This window comes from Haliotis asinina, chromosome 5 (assembly GCF_037392515.1).
Source record: "Haliotis asinina isolate JCU_RB_2024 chromosome 5, JCU_Hal_asi_v2, whole genome shotgun sequence".
Taxonomy (NCBI): Eukaryota; Metazoa; Mollusca; class Gastropoda; order Lepetellida; family Haliotidae; genus Haliotis; species Haliotis asinina.
The window spans coordinates 69,399,619-69,412,155 of record NC_090284.1 but is presented as its reverse complement, the minus strand read 5'-3'; the positions used below and the strand labels follow the sequence as shown (position 1 = coordinate 69,412,155).

At 39.9% G+C, this 12,537-nt stretch overlaps 1 protein-coding gene across 1 annotated transcript; it reads right to left on the bottom strand.

The window, feature by feature from the left end:
* Positions 1 to 2,739: 2,739 nt before the first annotated feature.
* Positions 2,740 to 12,462, bottom strand: LOC137285161 (uncharacterized). The gene is made up of 9 exons (XM_067817400.1): positions 12,142 to 12,462; positions 10,608 to 10,783; positions 9,605 to 9,670; positions 7,912 to 8,017; positions 6,731 to 6,846; positions 6,020 to 6,111; positions 5,131 to 5,216; positions 4,134 to 4,170; positions 2,740 to 3,868 (listed from the first exon to the last, which is right to left on the bottom strand). Exons 1-9 carry the CDS (start codon positions 12,181 to 12,183, stop codon positions 3,774 to 3,776), a joined length of 816 nt encoding a protein of 271 aa, XP_067673501.1. The 5' UTR covers positions 12,184 to 12,462; the 3' UTR covers positions 2,740 to 3,773.
* Between the last annotated feature and the right edge of the window lie 75 nt (positions 12,463 to 12,537).

Genomic DNA, 12,537 nt, shown 5'->3' with positions numbered 1-12,537 from the left:
GAATTAGTTTTGATTGAAAATGACATGTTTATGGTCGGTCTTTCCGTCACTCGCACCAGCAGAAGAGAGGTACGAAGACGGGTCCCCAACCAAGTCAGTGAATCTTAGCTTTCCTCTACGTACGTTGGAACATGCGGTGGACCAGCAGTAACACAGTATCTCCACAGAGTCTAAATACCGAAACATAAAAATCACCCTTGAGTGTGGAAAGGCAACAATACGTTATTGTTGAAGCTTAGTTGAAATATCCATTATTAAAAGAGTGAGTGTAGTTCCACACCGTACTCAGCAATATTCCAGCTATATGGCGGTGGTATGCATATAATCCAGTCTGGACAAGACAATCCAGTGATCAACAGCATGAGCATCGATCTACGCAGTTGGGATACAATGAGATTGGTCACCCAAGTCATCGTGGCTGACCAACCGATCCCGATAGTCGCCTCTTATGACAAGCATGGGTTCCTGAAGATCAGTTCTAACCCGGATCTTCACGGGTCATTATAAAAGAGATCTGTGTTCTGCGATGGTTAAAATACTATCGCTTTTTAAACACTGAACGATTGAGGAACTTTCATGTGGCATAAAACTAAGACACCTTCGTTTACTATAAGAGAGGTTATCTGTTGAATGGATGGATGAACTTTGATGTGATTCAGAACAGTTCCTTCTAAATACTTCATCAAAAGGCAGTGATTGTACGGTGCATCGTACGGTCCCTGCAGACGGACCTGTCCTTTGAGTCTTTTGGGTGAATATTGCTTTTGGAACACTTTCCGTGTGGTATCTTGAAGAAATTGCATGTAACATGAAGTTCGGACATGCCTACCACGAACCTTACATCATATATAGATTATGTGCGTGTATGTGCGTCTGTGCGTCTGTGTGTGGCCGAACATGGAAGGATATATGTTCATTTTGACTGAATTACACCTTCAACAAAATTAGGCTGTGTTAATTATGGTCTGCGACCAGGTGTGCGACCAGGTGTGCGACCAGGTGTGCTATTTTCTGTACATAATTAGCAGCCGGCTGACTACAACATTACTTCTCACACAAAGTAATTGAGTTATATCACATGTCCATTAATTGGAAGGAAAGCCAACCGTGCCACTCTTGTAGACGGTGACCTCTTTACCTGCCACCACGTGGGAGTCAGCTGTTGATAGATCATTATGAAATCTGAGATTCGAACCAAGGATCACGAATGTGGACATGATTCAGAGGTACGACTGTGGAGACTGGGTTTTTTTGTCCGTTAGATTGGTAAAGAGCTACTATAAACGATACTTTTGAATCTTGCATCAATATCTGGTATATTGTCCAGCGACATTGGCTGACGAGACCTCACATTCGGTGCTATGTGTGAAGCCCCGTCCATTTTGTCATCAGTGATTTGTGTAGACGAAAGATCACAAGGAAATGGATTTGTTCCGTAGGTCAGACGTCCCCCTCTACTGTCCACGCTCATTCCAAGTAAAATCGGCAGTAAAGCAAATATACTTTTCATTCTGCACTGTTGACTCCCTGTTGTTCAAGACACAGGCATTGACGATCCGCCCACGGCGATGTCTGGTGCATTCAATCTGGAACAAACGTCTGCATGTTGTGGTTGTGCCGCTCTGCTTTGTAACACTCGTCATCAACATATGAAACACACTGAGAATAAGGGACAAGACTCCACTGTAGCATGCTGGAATACAGATATTGCTGAGAAAGTAACTGCTGTTATGTTATAGCGTAACAGATCTGCAAACTACAACGTGGGTGAAATAGAATCTAGCGATTTGGCAAGACTCGTCTAAAGAATCTCATCACGCTGACGGTGACTCTTTAGTCGGAGGATAGCATTAAAGGAATCCTTGATGCGCTGATGTGCACTCGTGCACCAATTTTTGAAAGATTTGTTCATTTATCCCTTTCGTGTAATTCTAGCCGTCCCAAGTGGAAATAAGACAGACTTCTGCTGCAAACAGCAGTCTTATATGCGACCCTTGTTACGAGAGTGTATTTTCTGTAAATTGTGTTATTGATTAAGTGATAATCATTATTGGGTCTCAGTGTTTGGAGCTTTGAGTGATAGTGATTTTGGGTCACGTTTCGTATAATAAATGTTCAGTGCTATTACTGCTTTGGCAGCAGCCTTTAATGTAGCGCTTTAGAGTTACCTCCCTTTGAGTATCTGTTTTGATTAATTGTTGACCTCAGGGGGAATTCCACGTTAATGACGATGGAGGCACGTGTGCTCGCATATTCAAGAATCAGTGACTGTGTATATAATGGCTGGTTGTGTTGACACACACAGGGACACACACACGGATATGTTGGAGTAAATCGTTCGGTTAAAGACCAAACTACCTGCCTTCGTCAACGCTTGACCTAGCCGGCCGTGTAACATTCAGTAATACTGTTTCTCACTCTCAAACCATGACTTTGGTGAGTTGATATTTTATATTTGTGGGCCTACCTTTAGAATACAGCACCACAAACTTTAAAGACACGTCATAATACTAATTTACGCAAGAGCCACATCACTCCAGTCTACTGAGCTACAACATCACTACAGGTTTCTGAGCTACAACATTCCATGCCTCCAGGTTACAATATCACTTCAGGCAGCAAGGCAACTTTATCCTTTCATATCACTGCACAGCAACATTTATGTCAAATGCACAGGCTATTTTCTGGAGTTGATGTATAAATGTCTATCAGATGTCCAATGAGTCAACACTCAAAAGATACGTAAATAATAATTTATTCAACTTGAAATACAGTTGCATGTTTAACTTCTGTCAAGTACACAAATACCTGGACCACTGCACACATGTTTTGACAAATTAGTGTTTGTAAATTGATTATCCACTGACACATTATGAAACCTTATGAAATACTTTTCAGTGCACTGACAGATAATGGAACAACTGGTGTGTTGCAGTGGGGCGTGAAGTACGAGTAAATATACTTTTCTAATATCACTATAGCTTGTACACAAACACAATTTCAAAGTGCTTTTAAAACAAACTCAGTATATTCATAGCATTTACAAAATAGTAATAGTTCCGAAAGGTACTCATTCTTATTATATCAAATATACAAGTACAATAAAAAATACTTTAAATTGGTCACTGTTACAATATTTTTCACGTCATATTATGACGCTGTTCTGAAGATGAACCAATTGTAACTGACCTTTCCACTGCACCATTGTCCAATTTCGATGCCAGAAGCACATTACATCACTGGCAAATGGGAATAGGTTCTCAACACAGTATTCATCCATACATTTCAGTACTTCCACAAAACAGCTGACAAACCATCAAGGCAAAAGTCTGCTTCTGTTTATGCTGTATGAGTGTTTAATGGCTATTTAAACAGTGTCATCATGTTATCGTGACAGACAAGCCCTAAGCAGCACCAGTCTAAGATAGTTACCGTTTGGCTGAAGGAGCAGGCTCTGAGCCAATGAAACTGAAATCCAGAAACTTACTCACTCCTGGCATAACTAAGGGACAGCGAGGAAGTGAGTGGGGTGCCACTAACCTGGGCCTTCTTTCACAAAGCACTAAGGTGATGGTAAGTGACTAAGGTAACCTTAGCGCAGTGTTAAAGAATAGGAGCTAAGCTTAAGGTTAACCTTAGTAAAGGTTGCTTCGTGAAAGGTGCCCCTATTTGTTTGCAAATTTTTTTAACTAATCTAAACCATGGTTGGTTTTGTCAGTGTGTAATGTGTTCCAGGCCCCTCGTCATCCTGATGAGCAGTGGAGGTCCCCATCTCAGTGCCTCCAGCCTACATCATGTCCGTCCACCATCTGTGGCTCCAGGAAGCCACGGAACATGGAGCCATCAGCCAGCCATCTGGCTCCATAGCCTGCAACATCACACAACATTCTCATAAGTCCATACACATGTACACATACGCTGCCATTTAGGTTGATACAAAAAAAAAATGGCGATTAGGTGTCTCACTCTGAGAGTGTGGGTTTGAATCCAGGATGAATGTCAACCGAGCAGCGTACAAGAATCCATATTCTACTAAGAAAGTGTATACCCAAGAAAACTTTGACAACTTTCTAAAATGCATTTCGTATCATCAAAAATTTAGTAAAAATATTATGCCTGATGTGTCAACTCACCCTCTTCTTGTCTCATTTCCACTATAATGACATCATGCTGAAAATAGGAGGACAGTGTGCAAGTCAACCATAACACATAGAGCTGTCACTAGCATCAGTACACTAAGGCTAAGTACTGGAACTGAGCATAACTTGCAGGGGACACTTGCTAACATGGATTCCCTATATTGGTAAGGGCATTGATGGTCTTACGTCCCTGGCCAATATTCCAGGAATTAGACTGTGAGGACAAATGTTGTTTCCACACATAGTACCCTTGTACCAAATGCAAAAAGTCCCTAAAAGGACATACATTCAAACTAGACACATCTCTTTCTGAAAGGCTGTACCCTCATTGAAACAAGATGACAAAGCCATCACTATCCCCCCACAATGGCAAAATATCCTTCATAAACATGTCTAAAGTTACGATTATGCCAAATGTTTTGGTGTGCATGGAGCACAACCACCACTTTCAGTCTAAGTCAAACTTGTTGTTGCCATAGAAATGCCCTGGGGGATTTCAGAATTCCAAAACTACCAAAACACACCAGTACACCACCAGATCAATCTATGTGTCAAGTTTGGTGAAGAAATAGGGAATGGTTTCAGAGTTCTGCTCCAGAAAAGTGCACTACCACCAATTTCACTTGAAGTCAAACGTGTTGCCATGGAAATAAAAATATCTTATTCAGAATTACGAAACTATCAAAAGGCACCAGTATGCCACCAGATCTATCTATGTGCCAAGTTTGGTAAAGATATTTTGAATGTTTTTAAAGTTCTGCTCCAGAAAAGATAAATATGCCTGGATGGATGGATGGACGGAGAGACTACATTTTAATACACCCTTGTGGGGAATAATTATGAATAACAGAGCCCTGACAAAACAAACCGATGCATGAGCAGCAATTCATTAGACACATTACAACAACCAGTGTTCAGTGGCCACTGAACCATATCACCTCACTGTGGACCTACTTGCCCACAGTAAAACAAGTTGACAAAAGGGACTCACTGGCAGCCAGTGGATGTTGATCCAGGTGGCATTGTCCATGATCTTGTTCAATGTCTTAAGGGCATGCTGGTTCTTGTCCATTTCAGCTGAAACACAAACCATCAGGATGAAGGTGGCATGATTTACCAACAATACTTGTACAAAAATAGTTAGAGATAGCTGAAATTTTGAATAATGATCTATTTATTCATTGATACACTGATAAAATATCAATCATAAGTATATCCCTAACTTATTTTGTCCAGTATATTAAAATCTATACTTCAGTCAGCTAATTAAGTCTGTCAGCTGTACACTTACATCAGGTAACATGGTCAGTCAGCTGTATACTTCTGTCATCCATAAATGTCTGTCAACCATATAACACTGCAAGCCATTGATGTGTCACCCACATACCGATGCTAGCTACTGATGTTCATCATCCATGTCCCTCAGCAAGCTACTGATGTCTGTTGACCATATATCTGCAAGCTACTGATGTCTGTTAAACATGTATCTGCAAGCTACTGATGTCTGCTGACCATATATCTGCAAGCTACTGATGTCTGTTGATCATATATCTGCAAGCTACTGATGTCTGTTAAACATGTATCTGCAAGCTACTGATGCCTGTTGACCATATATCTGCAAGCTACTGATGTCTGTTGACCATATATCTGCAAGCTACTGATGTCTGTTAAACATGTATCTGCAAGCTACTGATGTCTGCTGACCATATATCTGCAAGCTACTGATGTCTGTTAAACATGTATCTGCAAGCTACTGATGTCTGTTGACCATATATCTGCAAGCTACTGACGTCTGTCGCCCATATATCTCTATGAGTTACTGAGGTCCGTCTGCTGTATATATCTGTCAGTGTTTGATCTTGTCTGTAGGGTATACTCACTCCCAGTGCTGGTGCCCCACCAGGAGTTGCTGTTGTCTCGGTGGAAGTGCTTGGCCAGTGCTCTCGCTCCCACCCACAGCTCTGAGTTAGGCCTGACAGATAGAAACAGTATCCTAGTTCGCTCTTTATATCAATATGTGTCTATTGATACCAAACTGACAACTCAAGGGCAGACGTCTGGTGACAATGTGCAGCCACTGGCTCTTATGACATGATCTGAGAACCAGATATGTTTTGTCTGTTTCTCTCGAATCTGAAGGTCCTAATACTATCATGTTTTGAATGCTCTGTTGAAGAAAAAACTCTGAGTTGTCCCAATCATTTATAATAATAGTGTATCCATTTAAACAGCGCCAAACTTCACACCAGATATGCTCATAGCGCCAACAATCAAAGCACAGTCCATTATTACCCTGGATAACCCAAACTGCTTGTTAGGCGATAGAAGTTTATAGTCACATGACCTATCCCACCAGGTACACATTTTCTGCTGGTTCATTGTATTGCAGTTGCACACAGCAATATTCCAGATCAGGGTAGGTTTTAAATAATCACGTCTACAGAAGACTAACCTGAGATGTATATACTAAGCCAAGAGCATCAGGACATAGTGATATTCAAACAACCAAATCACTGAGCTCTATCTACATGCAGTTAACTACACCATGCATTTATCTATCCTGATTAAAGTGGTAGCAAATATCAGCTTACGACTGTTTCTCCTTGAAGGATTTGACTAACTTCTCTTTGGACACTGGCCATATCTCCTTTGTTCCAACCGTTTTCCTGATTCCAAACAGATCCAAGATGCCACGCTTTCCCAACAACTGAAGCAAAGATGACATAATCAGGTGCTGACAGTACTTTATTAGAGTCTTTGAAGGGCATTTAGAAGTAATACACATAAGTAATAAAACATAAGAGTTTTTACAGATGACAACTTCTTCATTGTGAAGAGTCACGACGTTCGAAGTATGTTGTTACTTTTTCATCATTCACCTGATGAAGAACTAAGAACAAACCTCGACACGTCGTGACTCTTCACAATAAAGAAGTTGTCATCCATAAAAACTCTTGTCAGTACTTTATTAGGTTACAAAGGGCACCTTTTAGCATTACGCCACACTGTATAGATGTTTCTCTGCCATTCTCTTTAGCCCTCCTGTAATCAAACATACTGTTGTTAACCTGTGTTACCATGCATGACAGTTTTCATCACCTCGTAAAGTGTCCTACACTAAATTAACTGTGTTCTTGCTTGCACTTGGCTAACATCACTGGTGGAAACATTACGTTTAACCTTTTTTAGATGCATAAATGTCTTAGTTTGAATCACAGTTTAACAGAAAACATGGCAATGTTTCGTTGACAAGGATTATGCCCACAGTCCCACATTCCATCCATGGAGTGTCAACAAGTCAATTTTATTTGGATTTGCTGTTCAAATCCTACACTGGCAGTACAATATTGTTTACAGTTATCACAGATGTAACTAAAGTTATATGGAGCAGATGTTTACCTGAAAATAAACCATCTTCAAACTGTTTATGATTTATTTTCATAGCAACACGGGGAGCAGTCACGTCACTGGAAGAGCTCACCAGCCAGCCCTGATCAAGGATTGTTTATTTAAGCCACTGATACCATTGCCATTCTGTTTGTTTTTTGACTGTGTGTATTATTTTTGGCATCTTGAAAAAGAAATACAGTACGCTCTACCCCAATGTGTTAAAACCTGAACTAAAATAAAACATTAAAGCACTCGGATGCAAATGTTCTAATACACTAACTTATAATAGTTTCGGGCAAAAGTGTAGTTCATTACATTATACATGGAGGTAAAGAGGACTGTATTTCCTAAATACCGGTGACCAGTACAGGCCACTACTGACCAGGAGGACCTCTCGGATCCTGTACTTGATCTCCTCCCGTCCCCACATTGTCCACAACGTCTTCAGGCCCTCCAGCAGGGGAGTGATGGAGGCAATCATGGCGTTCCTGAAACACATCTCATGTCATTCATCGCTGTGTCTGGAATGGTGTTAGGTCCGGTGTTACAGGAAGGAATCAGTGCTCACTGTCCACACAGGTACCACTATAGAGGTACAGCTGCTGGTGTACCTTCCATCACTGTTGAAAACGTGTGCCAGTCTAAATGTCTGTTTATGTGATACAGCCAGCATTTTGTACCAATGGTGTTGGTGTTCTATATTAACATGTTGATTTCTTGATAAAATACAGTTACTTGATTTTACAGAATGAAAGAGTGAGTGGGATTGTGATTGGACATTGATGTGTCCCAGATAACTTGTAACAGTCATTCCACACATAATCAACTGTGTACTTCATCCATCATTTAAAATTATTCTCAACTGGGTTTAGTTGCACAAAGCGTTAAGGTGAATGTATCTTCAATACTTTTTTATTTATTACTCATTCAAGTCAGAAGACACCAATACACAAAATACATAATGCCACACTACAAGTACACAATAAGACATAAGTTAATGTTTGTAGATATTACACATACTGGAAATATGGCAATAGTGGTGACCATTTTCGGTCACATTGTAACATTTTACCATTCTTATTAACAATGAACTTTTCAGTATTGAAAATATCACCTAACATTTTAGAAATGTATCCAATGATAACTTGGTGTTTTTAATATTTGATACAGCGACGAATTTTTTTGGGGCAAGAAGTATATATGGTTCATTAAGTCATTTCCGCCAATAAAGACTATATTTTGTAAGGGTAAATCTTTCTGTTGTTTTATCTTCGATATATTCTTTCAGTTTCAGCCAGAATTTTTCACACATTCACATGCCCAATAAAAATGCATCAAACTTTCAGACATTAAAAATTATCAATTGAGCAACGTTCATCATCAACAAATTTAATTTTCAGTCATCCTTTTTCTGTATGTATATAATATTATGAATAAATTTAAACTGATAGTCAATCAGTTTAGTATCTTTCATGCATCTTCTATTTTTTGAAAATATGTTCCCAGGGGATTACAATGTCAAAGAGTTGTTGCCATTTTTCACTGCCATTATCTCCAATACATTAAAGTGGATTCACAAATGCTGTTGTACTACTTCTGTAGTTTGTGGATAAGGGCCTATTAAGTCACTGCTGTTCAGTCATACCTAAATGAAACCATGACTGACAACTTTAATAGGACTTGCCAGTGTAGCGGTCCTGCACAAATCAATCTGAATCAAACACTGCAAGCATGCATAATACATGTGATAATATTCCAGGCAACATTATTAGACTCAAACTTCAAACGTAGTTCCTGGTTTGCAGTTTAGTCTTCTGATCATGTGACCAAGACCCCGTTTCACAAAGCTCTCATAAGATCTTGTAACATTTCTTGAATTTGTTCATCTGTAAGAGTATGTTGTGTTAAAATGTTCCCTCCAACATGAGCAAAAAACAATGTGTTAAAAATGTGTTACAAAAAAGCTGCTCTGGTTTCTGTTAGCAACAACTGGTAGAAATATACCGTGTGAGCACGTCAACATGTGTAAAATAATATTCTGGGAATTTACTCATTTTGTGTTGCTACACACATACCTTGACTCTGCGTAGGTTTTCTCATCCAGCAGATCATACTTGGGCAGATTCAGAGCAGGGCAATATCTGTACAATACAAGAGCTGTGTTATCTTATCCATAATGCTTAAGAGAAACTGATGCTGAGATTACAGAATGTGCTTTGTTTACTTTTGACAACACTTATTTTGGCCAGTTCTCTTTTACAATTAGGTAAGTGAAACGAGACATTTATCACCACCATTTATGAAATATGGCAAATATATCATGTATTGCGTTGATATTGGCAATTGGTTATCTAGACAAATTGCAAGTGTAATTCCATTATTCCATTTTGGTAGTAGTACTGATCTGGAATTATAAGTAAACCATTTAAGAAAACAAAGATGCCTAACTATATGAAAAATTGTATGATGAAATGGTCTCTAAGACTACACACAAGACCAGATGTTTTCTGAATTCCTAACAAAGACCTAAACAGATACATGGTAACAAAGGGGCAACCATGAATAGCAACCAAACGCCAGTTAATAATAATAATAGGAGTACTTATATGGCACCTCATCCACATCACTAAGGGACATGCTCTAAGGGCATAACATACTGAACATCATTGTTATTACCCAAGATAACCCAAGGTGCCTGTTAGGCGCTAGAAGGCTATAGTCACATGACTTTATCCCACCGGGCACCCATTTTCTGCTGGGTGAACAGAGGCAATTTTGAACAAATTCACTTGCCAAAGGTGAGACCAAATGTTTCACATGTGCTTCGCTGTGGGGCAGGACTGATATCCTAGAAAGTCTCTGGAGTCAAACTGCCAAACACAGCCACCCATCCAAGGACTGTCCGAGCTTGATGGTGCTTAACTTTAACTGATTTGAGACCTGAGCACTACGCACAGGACCACTCGCAACTACAAAATTAGTGACAGAACAAAATTGTCTATGATCCTAATAAAGGAAACAATTTGTAAATGTTTAAAAGGCTCCAATGCGCTGGGTATAAAGATAGGTTTCCCTTACTTCTCCTCCATCCATATTGTCAACATGTTGCCCAGTTCACGGTACAGTGGGTGTATGGGATAACCAATAATTGTCTCCCTTGGTCTATATTCATTATCTTCATTCTCCGCCAAGAGAGTCTTGATATCATCTTCAGTCAAAAATGCATCATTTCTCAACAGTTCATCTTGAAGAACCTGTATCAAAATAACCAGGATTATCAATTGTATTATTTGTATAAATACATGCAGCACATGGTCTTTCAGCTATAGAGGCGCGGCCCTGCTGAGCACTGTCAAGGGTTCCTGGTTGTAGGATTCCATCATGGCTCTCGGTTAACACTAGTCCATTAGTGCAAGAGCAAATTTATTTCATATTGTATTTCCTCTAATAAGAGCCTGGACACTTGTTTTTTTCAATAGAGGTCCAGTCCTGTGGTTATTGTAGGCCTGGCACTGTTGTGCCTACTGGGTCTAATTTCTATAAGCGTTAGTGAGCTGCTATACCCCCTGCCTTTATCAGAGAGAGTCCTGGCGCATATTAGATACAAGGCGCTTATTCAGTGTTTGCCCTGCTCAGATAATCTAAGCTTGTAATTTGCAGTTGTTTTCAACTTCTTAGTTTAATGTTCGCCAGATAAGTACACAGATAAGATAAGTGCTGATTAAATACCTACCCTGCTTTACCTAGTTCCATATTGTTATTACACAATCAAGTTGATGTCTTGACAAAAGTTCCACTCTGAAGTTGACTCCCATAAACATGTCCACGACTCCCTCTCATGATGCAAGGGAGTCATGATGAGTCCTAAATTTTCATGTCTAGGGTTAACACTGCTTATTAGTGAGTGAGTATGGGTTCACGCCAGAAATGGGCTTTACACATTATGTCCATGTGGGGCCTCCCGGTCTTCGGCATGATGAGCAAATGCTTAACCACTAGTCTACCTTAACCCTCCTCAGTACTTATTAGAGGAAATATGGTATATTGACAGTATTAAAAGTTGACAGGTTGAATGTCAATATTTACAGTATGTTTGACCACAGGCCCTGTTATACAGTGCAAAGACCCTGTTAGTAACAGTACATACCTTGATGGCATATATATAACAGCTAATGATAAACCTAACCCTAAACTCATTATGTCCATGTGGGGCCTCCCGGTCTTTGGCATGATGAGCAAATGCTTAACCACTAGTCTACCTTAACCCTCCTCAGCACTTATTAGAGGAAATATGGTATATTGACAGTATTGAAAGTTGACAGGTTGAATGTCAATATTTACAGTATGTTTGACCACAGGCCCTGTTATACAGTGCAAAGACCCTGTTAGTAACAGTACATACCTTGATGGCATATATATAACAGCTAATGATAAACCTAAACCCTAAACCATCGAAGTTGTCATAATAAATAGAACACATTTCATGAGGTGGTTACGGGAGGAACTCATGTCCATGTGAGGAATGACATTGCCCCGTTTTGAAAAGCTTTCTGCATTAACATCATTTGACAATGGAATTCATGCTACTCTACTTGTTTGTCGATACACTTACTTCCTTGACATACTCGTTCATGACAAAATCCTTCTTCGACATGTCTGGCGATCAACTTTGCTGCGAGTGACTGACTCTCAATCTCGACTCGAGGTTACCAGGGTCGGTAACAGACGACGATATTTCAGTTAGATGCTGGATAGATTGCCAACAAACGCTTACACAGTAAATGCTGTGCCTGCTGTAGAGCCTAAAGTTACGTGTCAATCTGTGGTTGTTTGTTGCTTGCGTGTGATCATTCGAGAATGATCTGGAAAACCATCTCTTACACTACAGTTTCATCACATACAGTGTAGGGAGATTGTAAACACTAGTGCAAGGGAGGTAATCCTAATTTATGATGTCGTAATGACAGTCGGTAAACATTTTAGGCTTGACGAGGCCCTCCCTGGGCCC